The 20,233-nt window shown below is 37.4% G+C and overlaps 1 protein-coding gene across 3 annotated transcripts in view; it reads left to right on the top strand.

The window, feature by feature from the left end:
• Positions 1-20,233, top strand: part of HECW2 (HECT, C2 and WW domain containing E3 ubiquitin protein ligase 2) — a 360,649-nt gene that overhangs the window by 300,430 nt on the left and 39,986 nt on the right. For all 3 annotated transcript variants that reach the window (XM_019635678.1, XM_019635677.1, XM_019635680.1), the window contains 2 exons: positions 7,269-7,352; positions 10,937-11,046. In XM_019635678.1, the coding sequence (XP_019491223.1) occupies positions 7,269-7,352; positions 10,937-11,046 (194 nt within the window). The remainder of the gene's footprint in view (positions 1-7,268; positions 7,353-10,936; positions 11,047-20,233) is intronic.

Genomic DNA, 20,233 nt, shown 5'->3' with positions numbered 1-20,233 from the left:
CCTTCTGGTATCACAAAGATTCAGTTTAAAGTAAATTGTCCATAAATTTACTCTGTTCTCCACATCACTGTCCCTGAGACTGATCGTATGTATAAATGGAACTATGTGATTTTGTGGATATAGTTAAAATACAGGAAGGGTCTCTTGAGTTCCATGATTAACTTCTGTGTGGAAAGGCTTTCTAGTGTTGTTCCCTACAGAAATCGTTGCTCTAAATTCTTTTACATGTACACGATGAAACCAGTCCTGACTGATGCATGCTACACAGAGACCTGAGCCTTCTGGCTCAGAGTTCAGCAGAAATTACTGAGGATCACAACACCCTGGCAGTGCCATTGAGATAACATCTCAAAAGCCATCCAAAGGCATATTAAAACACCTTCACAAGCAACTAATCTTGTAGATCTAATGAGAGAGGTTTGGGATTTTGCTACATAAGACTGTAAGGAACACAGATTCTTAGCCCCTGTCATCTGTTCTATGACTTCTGTAAAAGGAATAATTGCTACTCATGTTTTTTTTTTTAATGGACATGCTAATTCATAGTTATATATAGGTTTTTGACATACATATCATGTTTGTGTAGTTTCCACATTTTACATGCATGGAATCTCATAGCTGTTAACTGGACAGTCAATCACTGAAGATTAAAAAAGGCCCAAAAGATGAAGTCTCATAGCCAAAATTAGTTAAGATTCTTTTAAAGTATCACACCCAGATATTTGTTAAATTGTTTTTTCATAAATATAGTTCCTTGTATCTCCGGAAGATTTCCCACATTATGAACACGTTCAGCCATTGAACATTTCTCCAAAGTATTGCATTATTTTGCTAACAAATAATTCAGACAGCATTTGCAAACCATTTTCTAGCATGAAGAATAACCATGTTTTAGGTATGTCTGTTCACTATTGATTTTTGCTATATTCTGTTGCATTTATCAAGAAAACAGTGTGGACCCAATTAAAATATTAGTACTGAATCAAGCCTCAATGCTTTCCCCAAACCCGAAAGAATAATGAGCCATTCTAAAATCATAGAAAACAATGCATTCTCATTTATGATAGTGCAAACTGGTTTTTAATGAAACCTGTTTTTACATATATAGTATTTAAATATATTAGCTAAGTTGTTAATAAATCAGAAGCATTTCTTACAAAGCAAACAAAATATGCATCCCTTCTATGTTAATAATGTGCTTTTTTTTTTCTTTTTTATCTGTCTCAATGGATTTAAATAGTCATGGAAACTGTCTTCAGAAAAATTAACAGATAAAATTAAAATCTCCTTGTTTCATACATAGTATGCTACATACAAATGGATACTATTATTACATCCCATTGAATAAGTTATTACTTAGTTTCAATTCCTGAATATATTTTCAGTTAAAACACGTGTTATCAAATGCATGATAAAGTATAATTCAAAAGAAAATAAAATCCCATATTTATATATTCTAGTATACCCTAGATATTAATTCCTCAGAATAATGATGGGCATAGGGTTCAAGCTGTTAGAATGCTTTAAGTCAGGTGTCTTTTGTGTGTAATAACTAAAATAACCAGATTCTTTTGTGTGTAATAACTAAACTCCTTTTTTAGAGTCCAAAGTGGTTTTACTTTAGATAGAATTTTGCTTTATTGAGAATGCTTCCCACTATCTATTTATGAGAAACATAAAGTCTTCATATGTGTTATCTCTTTGTTACAGCATTATTTCAGTTTTATAGAAAGGCCAGTATTTTATCTACTGCATATCATAGAAATATTCAATAAATATTTGTGGAATTAACCAAGGTAAACAGCATGATTAAGACAACTTGCCAACAACAGAAACAGAATAAAGAGTCAGTCACAAGGCATCTAGTTTGGCTGTTTTCAAAAAATTATACTGTCTATTAAAAAAGGAATAAATAATTATAAGGCCTATCTAATAATATACTCAATAGCTAAAAATTATTGAGTGCTGCCATGTAATAGGCTCCAAGCTAAGTATTTTATTTGCATTGGTTCATTTAATTCTTCCCATAACCCTTTGAGGCAGGCACTATAACTATGGTTATTTCAAAATGAGGAAACCAGAAGACAGAGTTAAGTAATTCTTTAAATCCTTAGCAAAAGCCGATTTATATCTATTTTTAACAAATTTTTGCCCTGAAACAGATGACTAGTTAATGTCAATTCTGTGTGTTCATAAGAATCATGTGACCAGAATGGACCTGTATTTTCAAATCTAACTTATATAACGGGAAGTAGAAAGAAAAATTGATCTCTTTACTGCTTGGCTGTATCCTTCAAGTCAAACCCATACCCTATGACTGCAATAAAAAGTGTGAACGATCAATGCTAATTTTCCTTCCTTGACATTTACCATTAGAGATGTCCCTAGGGATTTCTCTAAAATTGCCCTCAGCAGTTTTTAAAAACAAATGTATTTTGGAAGGTGTTACTGAACTGTCTGCAGGAACCATGTGTGTGCGGAGTGTGCAATCCAGAGAGTTTTGTGGTTTAGAAGCATTGCTGCTTCTGATTGTTTTTGATCACGTGCCCTTCTCTAACTTCATCAAAATATTGGTTGGTTTCGATGAGAGTATTTTGTGTGGGAATTCCGGTCTTGAGACTATGTTTATTGTCCTCAAATGATCTGCTCGAGTTTATCTTCTGGGGTTCTTGTGCCTTGGAGGAAGTGGTTACAGAAATCTAAATATGATGGGCATCTGAGAGACAGCAGCAGCCAGCAACTTTTTCCTGAGGTTGTCACTATATAGTTGAGCATTCTTGTTCTAAGAGTTGTTACATTTTTGTATTAAGAGAGTGCCTCTTTACATCTTTGAACTTCCCTCAGTGGGTTCTGTTTTAGTTAACCATCTGATGTCAGCTTTCGGATTCTCTTTTTCTCTGCCACAACAAAAAAATAGCAAGATACTTGATTCCAAATACTGAGTGGACTCAGGGATAAATATGCTGGAGCCAGATCTGTTATTTTGGCATGAGCTGATCTAGTGCCTGGTTTGTGTTTTACTGAGCACTCCTTGTGTCCCCAGCATGGTGGTCAGTACTTGGGGAACACAAAGGTAAAGGAGGAAGGGAGGGTTTTGCCCTCAAGAAACTCGTGTTTCAAGAGGAACTTAAGTTGTAACTGAGTGGCCCTGTGAGAAGGTCCAATGGAGGAAGTGCTGGAATGTATTCTGAGGGGCGCAGAGAAAAACATACCCATGAGAGAGGTCAAAGGATAGAAGGCTATTTGAATATAATCTCAATCCCCATTATAAACCACTAAAACTGAATAGAATTTCTTCATTAAGGCAAAGGCAGTAAAGAAAGAAATTAGAGGACTGCCACAGCTTCCTTCTACCTCTATAAATTTATAAGTCACGTATCTTTAACAATATTTTTAACACTATTTCTTAAACTTGTTATGTTATTTCAGGCCCTGAATGAACTCATGGAAATTTGTTAGGACCCAAATCTATTTTCCATTCTAAAAGGAAAAGGAAATACTGCAGCTCTAGCAATGTTGATTTTAACCACTTTTATTTTAATGCAACATAATGCGCGCAATATAAATATGCATAAACTTCTTATCTTGCAGCTGTTATGAACTATAAAAACCAAAAGACATATAAATTAAGTAAAAACTTAAAAAACCAATAACATTTGCATTGATGATATTAATGCGAGATTTTGTTTCTTAGAAGCCATATCACCCATGTTGAAACCATTGTCAGTGGAAAGATACATTTGTGCTTTTTGTTTCACTTGCATTTGACTTGATTGTTTTGATTTTGCATCTAATGGTCATCATGTGCATCTGTGGTATTATTGTGGCCATCATTTTTCCTTCTTAAAAATAGCTTATTTTTAGTCTACTGATTCACTGTTTTGATGAGCCAGTTTATTGAATAATACACCCCCAAATGCAATGCTGAAGAAAAAATATATCATTAAATGCACCCTGTGATGATTCTACTGCCAACTTGTCTATTTGTACACCATTGTAAAACTTTTGCTCTTAGAGTGAATTATGACATCTTTCATGCTTTAGTAAAAATGCCTCATTTATTTTTTAAGTGCATTTATTTTGTCTTCCCTTTAGCCTATGGCAATATATATATATATATATATATATATAAAACTATATAAATATATATATAAGTATATAAATATATATATAACTATATAAATATATATATAGTTATATATATATATATATATATATATATATATATATATATATATATAACTTATCCTCACTTCATCATTATCACTATGCAAAATAATACCCAAAATAAAACTTTTGGGTTTTTGATTGGTAAGAGAATTGTGTGTGAGTGGCAGATAAGGGCTGTTGCTATCATATTTAACATCAAGGCCCTGATGATGACTAAGGGCCAGGCATCTACACTTTGAAAGTTTATCTCTCATCACTTGGCATCAACTGTCTTGTAAATGCAAACATGGGAGCCAAAGTTGCATGGCAATATTCACTCATAAATGTCATCCACATTATCCAAAATATGCCTACCTCAGTATTAGCAATTTTGATCATTAAAGTGAAAACACAAAAGTTTTTAATGCTCCCAGAACTCGAGATTATGTCTGTAGATTTCTAGTAGACAGGAACACCAGTTTGAGAAATACTGTCTATAGATTATTGGGCAAATTCCTGGTAACCAAGAAGTAGTTCCCATTTTTTTGTTTTGTTTTCATTTCGCAGAAAAGATTGATGACATTTCTGGGGCTATCTCTCATCCTCAGCCTTGATATTGATCTGTTCTCTTGACCAATGCCTTCTTTGTTTCTACATAAAAAGACTTTAGGAAGGACTTTATAGAATAGGAGTGGGTAGAAGGCCTAAACAGAACTCAGTTAAATGAATGGAACAATTAAATATTTTTATTTAATACTAGAATTGTCCGTCGACTTTCTCTCTTCCATTGCACCATGAATTTTTTGAGAGAGGGACTGTATATTACCATCGGTTGGACTCCCGGTATGTGATACTGTGCCTAGCACATAGTAGGGACTCATAAAATGTTTGCTGAAAGAATGAATGAATTTTAGTAGAAGAAAGTACTTCGTGGTATGATGTATATCAGATGACACACTCCAGTGTCTTGTTCCTGGAAGCATATGACCCATAGCTTGTCATTGTGATAAATTAGCTGGCCTGGCAGAAAACTAGTCCCAGCCTGCCTCTGGTATGTTCTTGCCTGAAGAAATAGATCAGTTGCCTTCACTGTGTAAGAGTTAATATCTGGAAAGTGATGAAAAATTTCCCAATTGGCATATTTCCTCTGGTGTCTTTCCCTTTGCTTTCCTCAGCCTGTCATCCTTGTGACTCAGGAAGCTATGATCTCTTCCTTATTCACAGGAAATGTACAAGCCACAGTCCAGAGCAAGGTATCATCACGTCACCCGCTCTGTCTAGCTCCAGTGAAAGAAGTGGAGGAGGGCGCTCAGCCTGTTGGTTTTCTGGTTTTGCCGTTTACTGATTCATTGTGAAAATAGATTAGGATGTAAACAGTGCATATGTTGGAGATACAGTCTTCAAGACCAAAGCATATTGTTGCTGACCTTTACAAGAGTATATTTTTGGTTATTGTTCATTTTTTTTCTCCACAATAACTTTTAGTTTTTTAAAACCAACTTTTATATATCTTATCAAAAAGTCAAACATCAGATAATGAACCTTGGTTTTCGTCATGTACTTCAGACATGTGATTGTAATGCTTGAGGGGGAATGTTCTGCTTGGTTCAAGCCTTCAGATTGAAATGACTTTAAGCAGAGAGGCTGGCCTGTCTCCTCAAAACAATTCCATTCCATACATGTCTGCCATTCATTATATTTATATATATATACACACACACACACACACACACATATATACATACACACACACATATATACATACACACACACATATATACATACACACACACACACACATATACTGGCAATGAAGAACAGAAAATAAAATTGGTTGTACCAAAGATTAGTTGCTTTATCTGCTAACATATTGTGTAAAATGGATTTAGCCAGAAGACCCTGAGAACTGAACTGTTTATTGCTGCTCACAAGCTATGTGGCTGAGGGCAAATTGAGCTACGTGACTTTTCTGTGTATTGGGGAATTTCTCATCGGAACAATTAAACCTTGCCTTCCACCTCATTGCCTTCAAGCCTGTAAGCGATTAAGAAGAGAATTTGGAATTTGGAAGTATAAAACGCAGTAGAACTTTATGAAAATATCAACCCAAAAATTCTCTATAGATAAGAACTAAATCTAAATAAATACTTATATCAGACATTGCTATTTTGAAGCATACAGGAATCCAAATATATGGTCATTAGCACTTAAAGTAAAATTGCATACTTGTGTTGACCCCTATAGTCCTATCAAATGTAATGCTTTCAGTACCATAGTTTATGTTCTTATTTTTTCCTCATTTCATACATATTAATATGGTATACTTTAAAATAGCATGATGTAAATGAAGGGAAGCAACTAGGAAACATTTTGTTAAAATTGTTTTCATATGAAGAATTAAAAATAGTGACGTGACTCATCAAACAAAAAAAAACTTGGTGTTATCACATATCTCTATAATAAAAATAATGGTAGAACTATCTTCCATTGTTGTGTTTGATATGTGTTTGTAAAATAGATATTCATTTGCACAGAGATACACACAACCTGTTACACCAACTGTAGTAACTCAGTGTTTCACTTATTTGAAAGAGCCATATGCTTTTATATTGAATATATAATACATAGATACTATCTGCTTCCAAGTAAGAATGTGCTCATCACCCATAATTTAGAGGAAAATAGATGACTATCCCTACACACTCACTTTTTGGAATAACAGAACCGGCCTGAATGGTCTATAGACTGTTGCTAGATTCAAGTCCACCACAGGCAAAACAGAGACTGAGTTTTATTGGTTGGATGATACTACTACCTATAGTAGTACTAGGGCAGCAAAATGATGAAAGCAAGAAAAACATCTTTTCCCAGCATTAGGACTGGGTGATGATACCCATGAGGTTCTCCTTGAAGGTAAACGACTATGTGTGTCTTGGATGTGTATTTCTAGGGTGTCACATAGTAGCTGCCACATATTAGTTACCCCACAAGTGTTGTGAACTTTATTTTTTTAAATGGTGCCTAAATCACTGAGTTATATCCCAAAAGTCTACCACATACATTGTGAACTGTTTTTGTGTTTTGTTTTGTTTTGTTTTGTTTTGTTTTTGCTTGAATAGGGAGAAGATCCAATTTATCCGAACTGAAGGGACCCCAGGATTGGTGCGTCTTTCAAGTGATGCAGACCTTGTTATGTTGCTGAGGTAGGTAACACTATTTCTTGAAGTAGAAAGTCTCCTGTCATCAGAGATTGTGGAGCATTTTAGAAAATAATATGACAACACTGGTAGCCTAAAAAGGTCTCCTTTATTCTTGAAGACTGTGGAATACTCATGTTGAAGAGGTGGATGCTGGTTTAGTGATCCAAACTCATTTCAGATTGCACTTCTTGTCACTGAGATGTTTGATTTTGTTTTTACCCAGTTGGCAAAGGAGGTGGTATTGGAGAAAGGAAAGGTTTGTAGAGGCCAATGAATGGAATGGTCCATAACGGCGCAGAAGGGTTTACACAGCTTACTCTTTCAGAGTAGAAGAGGTCATGTTTATATTTTCTTTTTTTTTTTCCTCATAATGTGCTTTGTTCCTTTTTGCTGATTCAATACTATTTATTTACTTTATGGTTTTGAGAGTTTGTTTAGGTTTGGGAGATCCGATCAAGTTGAAATTTGGTCACTGGTATTCACTGCCAACTTGATAGCCCTTCATAAAACTGACCAATTGTATTTTCTTTCCTGATGCTTGGATCAGCTTTGGTTTTTAAATTTTAGAGTAGTTTAGAAGGGAAAATAACAAGTTTTCAAAGGCCTTCTTCATTTTTAACATTACCCTTTAAATGTAGGAGGTCAGAGTAAAATAACGCTTTGCATTACCCAGTGGTTGGGACAGTCACCACCATAAATAACCTCCATAGAATTAAAGGGAAAGTCGTGCTGAGCCATATCAGCCAATGTTTTATTTATCCCAGAGTGCTAACAATCTCATTTGTGTTATTCATAATGATCTTGACCCTAACCATTTCTAACTGCCTACTTGAGAGTTGCCATATTTTTAAAACTAAAGCTAAAAAATTATTTTCCTTTACTGGATAGTTGGAGCATAATTAAGCGTCATATAACCACTTTCCACAGAGACTTCACTTTTCTTGATTCTGAACAAGACCTATCAGGGGTGTTACTTCTCAGTCTAGGGGGTGGCCCTTGACTGAGCTAGCTCTGGAAACAGGATATAGTATGCCAGACGATCAGGAAGACGTTTCGTCAGTGAATATGGAGTATGATGTTTCTACCATAGTTTGGTTGATGATAAAATAGTAAGTTTTCTTACAAAATTCTGGCTAAGACATGACTCTTTTGCTTCATTCTAGAAATGTAGAGTTCTTCGTTCAAACTAAAGAATTCTGTTTCGGTATTTGTAAAAACAAAATGATTGTAAAACAGAAACCAGGATTATCATTCACCTGTCCTTAGTTAAATAATCTTTAGATGGTATTGTCCTAAATAGTTTAAGTTACAGTATAGCTTAGAATATTTGTACTTGGTAAACACCACAGTTTGCATGAGTTTCTGTGTATCATGAAATAGAATTTTAAAATATGTAGAAACCGATATAGATAGATAAATGATAGATAGATAGATAGTTAGATAGATAGATATAAGGAGCAAGGCTACATTTTCTCCCATTTGTGGAAATAAGCACATTTTCTGAAGTTAATGGGCCTTTGAAGAAGCATGGGAAATTCACTTGTATATAATAGTTCTATAATTTTTACAAATGATGTTATTCGATTCTAAACATATTTTGTTTGGATGATCAAATGTATTTATTATTTTAATAATTATACATGGTGACAATGTATTATATGTGTATGCTTAATGAATAATATTTAATGATTATTGAAACCTTTTGGAATATCCTCAGTTCTTTATTTTTTATTTTACTTTGGTTTTGAGTCATTTGAATCAGTGACTATAAACTCAAGCAATGGACTTGTTGCATACATAAGGGAAGACTTTGTATGTGTTTTTAAACTTTGTCTATTCCTTAAAAAAGGAAATCACTCCTGGCACCAATGGACTTGATTATCAGCAAGCTGAAATGTATTGATGATATAGTGCTAGGAAATTATTCAATTCAAAATGAACCCATGTGAGGATATTTTCCAATGTAGCTGTTATAAAACTGAAGAAATTTTAAATAACCTTTTCTGCATTTGTTATTGATTATTCTATTTCATATATTCTTTCACTAACTCAATTCATGTAAAAAAATGTACCTTTATCAGAGCTCATATAGGAAATGATTGATAAATTTGACTACATTCAAATTTTAAAATTTACGTAACGAAAGACATCACATATAAAGCCATAAAGAAAGGTAACAAACTGGAAGAATATTTTCATAACACATAAAACAAAGATATCATGAATACATAAAGACTGCCTTTAAATCAATTTAAAAGAAGAAAACCCAAAAGAAAAAGGAATAAAGGACATAAGGCATTTCAGGGCTTAATTCAATATTACAAATATGTTTACTTACTGGTTCTGTTTCCAAAGCTGTTAACTTTTATAGTTTAAAAGTGGAAAGATGACTTTAAAAAATACCATGTCTAAAAATGCTTTTGCTACAATGGTCTAGGAGACATGTATGCATGTGAATGAAAAACAAGAAAAAGACTTACCAAGTTGTTATTGCATTGCTATAACCCAGGCTTTTTCAGCCTCAGAAGTGTTGACACTTTGGGCTGGATACGTCTTTTTTTCAGGGAACTAGTCTGCGCATTGTAAGGTGTTTATCAGCATCATGGCCTCTACCCTCCAGATGCCAAAGGGGAAGGGCAAAATTGCGTCAGTTGAGAACCAGTGCTCTGGCCCTTAGGAATCCTTTCCTTAAATCTCTGCAAGATTAAACTGTTGCCACTTTTTCTGAAAATTCTTTGAAAACAAGTAACAGGTTTCTAGATTTGGTCAAGTTTGAGGAAAACCTACCTCCACCTCTTCATTTAAAAACTCTTATTGTTGTTTTCATCCTGATTTGTTAAGTGTTTGTATATTTGAGCTTAGTGCAATCAATATTACTTTTCTCTATCACAATATTTATGATATAATGGGATTCCAAGATATCAGATACCTACCTACTTACTATATTTTAGAAGAATGTTAGAAACAGAAATTTCATTGTAGAGGAGAAAGAAGACCCTAGGTTTAATAATCTCACATCAAAACACTCACATTTGAAAAACATTATAAAAAACCAGAGTAAATGAGGGAGCTAATTATTTAGCAGTTGTAATTATTTAGAAAGCATTTTGTTTTATTTTGCCTTTAACTCTCCAATTAAATCCTAAGCTCTTTGAAGGCTGAGACCCTGCTGTATATTTCTTGGAATGAAGATATAAAATATACTTTGTGTATCTACTATGGGCTCTCAATAAGCATTGTCTGTTGTGATTGAATCTTATTCTCAAATTTAAAAACCCACGTACTATTTCAAACACACATGCAAGCTCAAACTCGCATATTAAAGTAGCAAAACAGAAATTATGTTGTCCAAAGTAGGTAGGAAATCACACAAGTAACCACAGGTTTCACAAACACGGCAACAGCCAGCCAGTTTGTCCCAAGAATTACCTGAAGGAAAAAGGAGACAAATGCTCCCTTTGGGACGGACTGGACCGCAGATGGAAAGGGTCAGAATGGGAGAATCGACTGTCTTACTCATTGTGGGAACAAGACTTTTCCCCACTTCGTTGGCTAAAGTATGCATTTTGTTTCTTGTTTTTCCCCAGTTTATTTGAAGAAGAGATAATGTCTTATGTGCCTCCACATGCCTTACTGCATCCCAGCTACTGTCAGTCCCCACGTGGCTCCCCCGTGTCCTCTCCCCAGAACTCACCAGGTGAGTCCACCTGCAGCTCACAGTGAACTCTCTGAGGGGTGAGCCCTGAAGTTCTGTTCTTCCTAAAGGACAGGAAAGGAACACTTCGGGGACAGCTTTAGTGTTAGCACAGGTACATATGGTATGGCACTGTCTGTCTTTTAAAACTGGCTTGTTTCCATTGGGAATTCAGTTTGACAGGAAGATAATGGCTTTCTAGAACAGGAGCAGAAACGTGAGCAGTGGGACATACTCAGATACAGAATTTACTTATCATGATGTTATATCGCGCCTAATGTACCTTGGAAAATACTAGGGCACAAAATACTATGTGAGCTTGTTGGATTTAAAAATCTCTAGTTAAGAGACTGACTCAATGAATAATAAAAAGAAATCTCTACTTTCAAGAAATAATAGAGAATTAAAATTAGTCAGTTTAATGGACTTGGGTAGTTTTTCCCTGCAGTAGTCACTAACTATGTTAGATAGGACGACTAGAGACTTATAGGCAGATGGGACGTATTGATAGGTGAAACAAACTAAAATATTTAAGTTCAAATTCTTTTTGAAAGAGTTATGTTGTGAATGAAGGAGTGGATGGATGGATGGATGGATGGATGGATGGATGGATGGATGGTAGAAAAACGAGCTCAGCAAATAAGGTTTTTTTATAGAAGGTAGTCATAATGTTGACAGACATCAGCTATTTAGTTTTGTTATAGGCAATGTATTGTTCACACTTTAAGAGCTATCAGAATTTAACACTATTTTAATAGACATACAAACTCCAGATGTGTCACTAAAAGCTACTCTATGTTCTTTGATATATAATACATGTTTTCACATATTGTTATGATAATGAAGCTACAGCCTAATTGAATACCACAAACAGGAAGAAGTCTATTAATTTGTTCACTTAACACAGATTTATTGAGCATCCACCTATGATGCAAGCACCGAACTGAATCCTGGTGCCACAGAAATGAATAATACAGTCTCTGCCTTTGAAAGGAGGATTCATGGTGGGGCAATGAGTCAACAAATGTCTCTGGAAAGCTCTGTGGTTAGTCCTGTAATGAAGAGAGGTATGGGAACACAGATGTGGGAACAATTCTTCCTTCAAGAGTCGGGGTGGGGTGTTTGGGGAAATATGAAGATAACAGGTATGAAGGGGAGCCTTGAAGAATGAGGAATAGGAGTTGACCAGGTGCACCGAAAAAAGGATAGTTGAGGTAAATGAGTAGCATAAGCTAAGCCACAGAAGCATGAAAGTAGTTTAGGTCAAATTGATAGATACAAGTGAAGGCAAGTTCTCAAAGCTCAGGTTGGAAAGATGGGCTGGGGCTAGTTGGTCATTGAAGCCTTGTTTTGTAGTTTATGTGGACCAATGAAAATTTACAATCACAGAAATATACTTGGTGACCAAGATCAGTTTGGTGGCAATACAGAGGATGGATTAGAAGATGAGAGATGAGTCAGAGAAATTATTTGAGAGGATGTTGCCCTAACCCAGGTGGCATACTATAGGGCTGGACTAGTGGTGATGGAGAAAAGGGAATTCACATTATCTGTAGGATGTAGAGACACCAGGACTCTGAGTCTAGGTAAGGCAGATTCTGAGGGCCTCACCACCTAGACCACTAGGCAAATGGTCACATCATTCATCAAGAAAGGAAAAAGATTAGGGGATGGGAAAAATGAGTTTGTTTTGGGACATGTTTTTTGAGGAATCTTTGGAGATACCCAAACACAACTGGAACAGACAGCCATGGAGCTCAGGAGAGGTTGGTGGCTAGGAATTCAGGTATGCTGGTGGCAGTCGAGGCCCAGAGTGTAGATCAGAGGAACTAGAGAGGACAAGTCTGTGGGAATAAGAGAAAATAAAGGATGGTAACATGAGGAACCCCAGAATGGAAGTTCCTCTGAGACAGAGAAGCGAGTGAGAGAAAGAAAGCCAGTGCATTTTGGAAGAGAATTAGGAAAGTCTTTTCAGGGAAGCCAAGTTTCAAGGAGGAAGGAGTGGTTAACAGGGCCAATTTTCAAAGGATTCAAGAAGGATGAAGCCTGAGAAGAGGCCACTAAGTTTGAAAAATCATGAAGTTAGATATGGCCTCTGCTGGAGCAGTTTCCATGAAGTAATAGGTCACAGACTGGAATGTAACCAGTTATAGAAGGATATAGGGTATAAAGTAGAAGCCAGGAGTATATAGTATTCTTTTCACAGTGTGAAAAGAACGAAAGATGTATTCATTTCATGAAATATGAAAGGAAAGAAAAATGAGACAGTACTTAGAAGGAGAAAGGTTAAGGAAGGGATTTTAGGATGGGGACGTTGAGCATGTGTGTGTGCAGAGGGCATGCGATGCAGGTGGCAGGAAAGTGGTTCCTTGAATGGGACAAAATGGCAGTTGTCAGCACAGCACAGGCCCACAGGAAGGCAGGGCATGGGAGGCAAAAGCCCCGCTTTGGAACAAAGCAGGGACACCTATTTTGATGATACAGGATGAAGAGAAGCATTGGGTTGTCGGAAAAGTCATGACATATTTTTTTTTCTATGTTTTTCATTGCAAAAATGCGCCATGTCTTTTCCAACAACCCAATATATGACACTACAGGTAAGTTTAACATGTAGGAGAAAATTGATATAATTTACAGCTGGCCTTAGTCTTTATCAACTATGTGTGACTTTGGGCGATTTACTTCCTTCCCTGAGCTTGAATTTCTTTTTCTGTAAAATGGGAATAATAGTGATTAAGCCCCACCCCCCACCCTCCATCATGGTTATTTGGAGAATATCTCGCTGGAGCAAACCGTAACAAGCATCTAGTAGTGAATTTATTCCTTTTTCTTTCTTTTTGGAAACTGGATTCTGAGAACTATAGTTTGTGAATATTTGAACCATTAACAACAGGAATCTACGAACCCATTTCTTCCTGATTTGCAGAGCTGGTTGCCTAGATATTTAATCATTCTGCCTGGTCTTTATCTTAGCAGGGACCTATGATGATGTTTAAATGGGTTGTCCCTTTACCGAATGCTTTATGGTTAAAGAAATGAAGCTGTGTGGATTATTGCTTATTCCAACCAAGGTTCTCGTTTCCAGGCCTTTTCTCTGGCCCATCCTCCCCCAGAAAAAGGTAGATCATCAGATTCTGTCCCTTCCAAGCCCCACAAAGGCATGTGCTCTTGAGACTGGCTGGACATTTTAAATGATGACAAGGTGGCTTCTTTTAATTTAGCCTCACAAATGTCCATGAGTAACCCCAGGGTGGTAATACAATGCACTCGGGAAGCAGATTTAGAGTTAAACATTTCCCCAAAACATGTAGAGCCCAAGGAGATCTAAATTGCTAGCAGTGTTTGTGGTGGTTTTAATTTTCAGGAAGAATCATCTCCATATTTCTGGCCTACTCTGTTTCAGTGGGCCTCATTTGATCTTGAAATTGGGATATACTGCCTGATACCAATGGCAGTAACTCTAACTAATTCCACATGAGACGAGGGCAGGGCTAGCTAGCCACTCGGACCTGCTGGAGCAAGCTTCTGTTTCTTTGAGTAAAATAGACTGTCCTGCAGCAGCATCTCTCAAGTTTTTGTGAAAACACTTCAAACAGGTTTTTTTACGTTGTCCGATCCTCCTTCTTGAGACTTGAGTTTCATCCCTTTGAGGAGTGTGGGAATAATATTATGAAAATTACGACAGTAATAAATTTTCATGATCTTCTTTCAGAATGCCTAAGAACCTGGTAGACTTTCCACACTTTTCCTCATTCCGAGCACATTTACATGTCTTTTCAAGTACAGAAGAGACAAGAGCTTTGGAAACTTTGACTCACTGCTTTCTGCAGCTGTGAGAGTGCTCACCTAAAATTTGTCAAAATTTTGGAATGTGAATGTTTGCTTTTCTAAGGACGTTATAATGCCAATCCCGACCTTAGCTATGCCAGCAGGAAAAGATCTTTCCAAAGACTATATGGTTTATTATGGCAAATATGGGACCCAGAAGTTTATTTAAACACCTTTTGTAGCTGCACATTTCTAGGAATTTTAAATGCAATAGCACCAAATTTATCTAATGTTGGAGATGTGCTCACTTATGGGAATTTTCCATGTAACCAGGTGCATTGAGGGTATTTCATGATTTGGGGAATCATCGTACAGAGGGAGCTGTTGTTACTTGACTAGAACTGGACTCCCTGGAAGCTAGGACCAGCGTCAGGTCATACTCAACAGAAGTAAAAGAGACCACAGAGCCCTGAAGCGCCACATGGGTCTTTACCGAAGGTTGTCGTGAGGGCACGGGATATGAGGAGTTGGGATATGAGAGGGAACTCCCGACACGCAGTGCTCCTCCTTGAGGATCCTGTTTTCCTCTCTCCTTCCAAAGCCTTAGCATCTTAGCTGCTGCTTATCTAATCTCCTGTTCTTTTCACAGACATTCTCTGTTCCTCTCCCTCCTTTCCTCTATCCCTTCCCTTCTTCCCTCTCCCTTCCCCCCTCTCCCTTCCCCCATCTTTCCCACAGTCCCTGAAGTCGCCCTATACTTGTTTTTAGAAACGGTGTTCTGTCCCTTCTCTTTCTTTGCTCAGCTCCACAGAGATGATCTAGAAACCAAATGGTACAAATGAAGGATGCTCCCTGGGTGGGTGGGGATGGGGGGAGTTGTGATTCCAGAGACCAAAGGAAAGCCCAGTACAGCTCTGTCACGCGAGAGAGGGATTTTGGTTTTTGGTTTTTGTTGTTGTCGGTCTCCCTTGTCCCCCACTTCTAATGCTGTCAGAGGATGCCTGCCACTGACATGCCCTCTGCTTTCCCCTTTAAATACATTGCTTCTAATTTGCCATGGTCTGAAACATCAGACTATCAAGTCGGTTTTTTAAAATATGTAGTATGTAAATGAAACATAAGCAAGCTCGAAACAATGACCTGAGGGCCTTTAACCACTCAGGGAATATAACGAAAGTGTGAACGCTTCAGTGCTTGTGCTTTGTGCCAGCCACTTTGGAAGAGCTTTTTTTCCTGAGTTTCCATTTTTGAGCTATGTACCCGAAGGTGAAATATTCCAGAAATTATTACAATGCTTGAGAGTTTGTTCTCATTACTAATAAGGAATTGTAAAGAAAACCAAAAAAGTTATAGAGATTTGTGTTTTAAAAAGTGGACCAGTAAAGAAGTGAGCTTCTGAGCTGTCTCAATCAGAGGCCTGGAACTATGCTAGATTAGGCCTAGCTCCGTCCCCGACCAACGCAGAGTGAGAGCTTGTCATCAACACTGTCTGGGTGTCTGGTGGCACATCCAGAATCAGAGAATACTCCAGGCTTCTTAGAAGTTTGATGCCAAGATTTTTCTAGTATCACTCTAAGTATTTCTCAGGCAGAATTTTTTTAGTTTGCATATGGTTATGCAATTTTGTAACAGTGTTAACACTATATGGAAGTACTTTAGGTCTGCCTAGCTATATAAAGAAAAGAAACTCAATATCTGTTACTGAAATTTTCCTGTAAATAATTAACATAACGCTGACCATCCCTGAAGTTAGCCATTCATTTGATCACTTCCTGAAGTAACACTGACCATTTTGTATCTGACTTCCTTTTTTTAAGACAATAAAGACCATAAAATTACTCTGTCTGTAGGAGTATTATATCCTAGAACTTCACTTGCAGTTATGGTTCCCATACAATCCTATTAGCTGAATTTTCCAAGACCACTTTTGATTTCCAAAATGGGAGTAATATTGTTCCTGCCCTGGAATTTCTTGGCAGTTGAACCTGACTTGCATTAAGAATTTGACAAGGGCCAGCAGCATAATTCAGTGTAATTTTTAAACCATGAAGTAATGTGTAAATGATTTTTTTCATAATAGAACTATTAGCAAAAGAATTTTTGCATTTAACAATGTCTGTCCCCAGAGTCTCCGTAATTGAATCACTTTACCTAGAGCGTAAATGGAATCAAAGCTAATTTTTATTAAGTGTCTGTATTGCTATTGATGGAATGCGTTATGGCATTTCCCACATCCTTTTAAGCATCTCAGGTTATACAGCAATAGTGTAATATATGCTGGGGTTTTTTTAAGTAATGAATTCTTAAAGAATCATGTTTCTTTTGAGTCCTGTCCTGAAAGATTTTCATTCAGTCCTTTGTTCTTCTTTTCCCTCTTCCCTGTCAATGATCTTGCTGTTGAAAACTGATTCTTTGGGGATGCTTTCTGAGCTGTCTGGGTTTACTAGTCTGCAGCACTGACAGCAGGGTTCTGCCACCCCTGAGGGGACTTGGATGCTCCTCTGTCCCTCAGCCATCTAAGACAGCAGCCTCATGCTTGTTGAGATCGTGTAACTAACGATGTCTTTCAAATAGCACCCAGGAAGCATTGCCCCTCCATTGGTCTCTGGATGTGCCCACGTGTTTCATTGGTTACATTTGACCTCCCTGTAGGGGATAATGGTTCTCATCCTTGACTGCACCTTTGGAGTCATCTGGAGAGATATGTAAAACACTTACGTCGGGGTCCCTCCCCCACAGATTCTGATGTAATGGGTCTTAGGTGTGGTCTGAACACAGATTTTTAAACTTTCCTAAATGCAGTCAAGATTGAGGGCCACTCACTGCCAAGGAGTCTCTTCTGTATCCCAGACATCTTAAGGTCAAGTTTGTTTCCTTTATGACACCGCTCCTAGCTCTTTTGGGTAAAAGATTTATAACTGTGCAAACAGATCTCTGGACGTATTATTGATCAATAGCCAGTTTATTAAAATCCATGCCGTTAGTATTCACCTCTATGCAGATATTAACAATGACAGCTAACACACGTGGGGCTTTTTATGCAAAGGCATCGTCCCAAATGCCATATGTACACTAACTCGTTTCATTCACAAGTGTGTCCCTGATGTCTTACCCTAAGTCCAGTGCTCTATTTTCAAGCGCCTGTAGAGTATATCCATCTGCACGGCTGTCATCTCTAGCTCCATATGTATAAAGTTTCACATGCATCATCCCCTACATGGACTTCAGTGTCCGATGGACCCGGCCCAAATCTCAAACCTCCCATTCACTGGCATATGCCTTCAGCTTCCTGAATTATTATACAAAGTGGTGATGGTGGGAGTAATAACGCCTGCTTCACAGACTTGTGAGGACTCCCCAGGATCCTCTGTGTAAGGTGCATGGTCCCAAATGTTAGCTATTGTTCTGTTTGAAAAGCTGTAGTGCCACTAGAGCTCCCTGTTTCTCTTCTTTACCTATCTGCTGTTACCAATTCTTACGCACACCGTAAATGTTTCTCTGAGTCACCACACTCAGCCTAGTGCTCACCCCGCAGGCTTCCATTGCTGCAACTACTCCTGACTGGGCTCCACCCTGCATCCTGTCCTCCTTCCCACCCTTAATCCACACAACACACTCTGAATTGCTTAAATAAAACACCACTTGTAGGTTATTTTCTCGCTCAAGAACCTATAAAGGCTTCCCACTGCTCACTGCATCGTGCCCAATCTCCTCGGCTAGGTTTTTTTTTTAAATTCCTCTCATAATTTGGCTCCAATCTTCTGACCGATTTAATTTCCTGCTCACTCCCCAGCACTCCCCCTCTACTCTGTGTTAGCTGGGTCTCTTCAGTGTCTTCTGAACATGCACGCAAGGCTTATTGAGCTGTTGCTGCCCTGCCCCAGTGTAGAATATAGGTTCTCCTGTTTACAAGGACTGGTTCCAATAAAGCCTCCTCCCTAAGGTCTTTTCTATTTTGATCTCTGCTTATCTTTGTTTGCGATCACTTTTCTATAACACTGATCTCAAATGCAAATACCAAGGGGGGCCAGGCAGTCAGTGGCATTGAGTGGCTGTGGCACAAGGGGGGGGTGGGGTGGACACACACGCTTCATTCACTGGAGCAGCTGCCCGCAGTGGCCCCAAGAAAATGCAAGCCAGTTGTTGCAAGAGCTCTCAAATCATTTTCAAAAGAAAATCTGAGTATTTTTTTAATTGACATCTCCTAATTTTTAAATGTTGAAAGTTAATTTAAAAATCTTTAAAAAAAATGATCGTATGGCAAACAAAATAGATCAGTAGGCCTGGGTGTAGCCCCGGGCTATGGTTTTGTCCTCTCTGTTTTGTGGTTGGTATACCATCTAGTTTAAGACTTAATTATTCTCTAATTGTTTGATAGGTTTTATTTCTCTCTTCAACCAAGATATCCACTCCAGGAGCCCCTACCCCCCTTAATTCATTTTGAGAACCTGTTTCTGAACTTAACACGACTAACAAAGAATAACAATCATTTAGTTGATTCATTCATTAAAGAAATATTTAACATGCTTACATGGTGTATAATGCACAAGACATCACTACTTTTGTTTTCTGGTTTCTTTCATTGTGTTGTGAAATATTTAGTGGAAATATCCAGTGTTGTGTCCTGGGTCTGCATCCGATTCCCATGTTCATCATCAGTTTTGTATCCCGGCTTGTTAGTTAGTCACCTTGTGACCCAAAGCCAGATTTTTCTATGGAAAGAGGAACAAACTGTGTTACTTCTACATTTTATTAATGATACTTGCCATAGGATGACATATGAAACATCTTTAGATAATCACAGTACTTGGCACACATTAAGAGTGCAACAAATAGCAGTATTATTTACTGTTTGCGCAACCTGGAGACATGTGTCTTCCACAATTATGGCTGAATTCTGGGTTTACATCAAGATTATTCTACCCTGCAATATGAACTGTGTGTCCTTATGTGTCTAAAATAATTCTGAGTTGTAATGCATATCCAAAAGAAGTTTGTGTAGGTTTTCCATAGAGAGAAGTATGGAAGCTCACTCTTCTTGCTTTATACACCACATACTTTCACACTGTAACTTCCTCTCTAATTGCCATGATATCATCTCAGCAGTAAGCAAAGCAAAGATATTCCACCCTTGACTGTTACCATTAGACATGAGTAACCCTGTTTGACTCATGTTTGTTGGGACTGAAAAAGGGAACATATTTGATTAACACATGGACACCATCGTAACTATTTGAACAGCATTGTTCTTTTTAACCCAAATGCCACATGGAAGACATCTTGTACAACCCTGGTTAAGCTCTGTTATAGCCTCAACTTGGAGAATCAAAAAGTGGAGGCACTTCAAGTGTTGCCTTCTTTTACTTGTTAACTCTGGTCTCAACCCTATGGTGATATTTTTTCATGATGATATGATGAACAT

The sequence above is a fragment of the Hipposideros armiger genome, unplaced genomic scaffold (genome assembly GCF_001890085.2).
Source record: "Hipposideros armiger isolate ML-2016 unplaced genomic scaffold, ASM189008v1 scaffold_23, whole genome shotgun sequence".
Classification (NCBI taxonomy): Eukaryota; Metazoa; Chordata; class Mammalia; order Chiroptera; family Hipposideridae; genus Hipposideros; species Hipposideros armiger.
The sequence above is the reverse complement of the archived record's forward strand: the minus strand, read 5'-3'. Positions and strand labels throughout refer to the sequence as shown.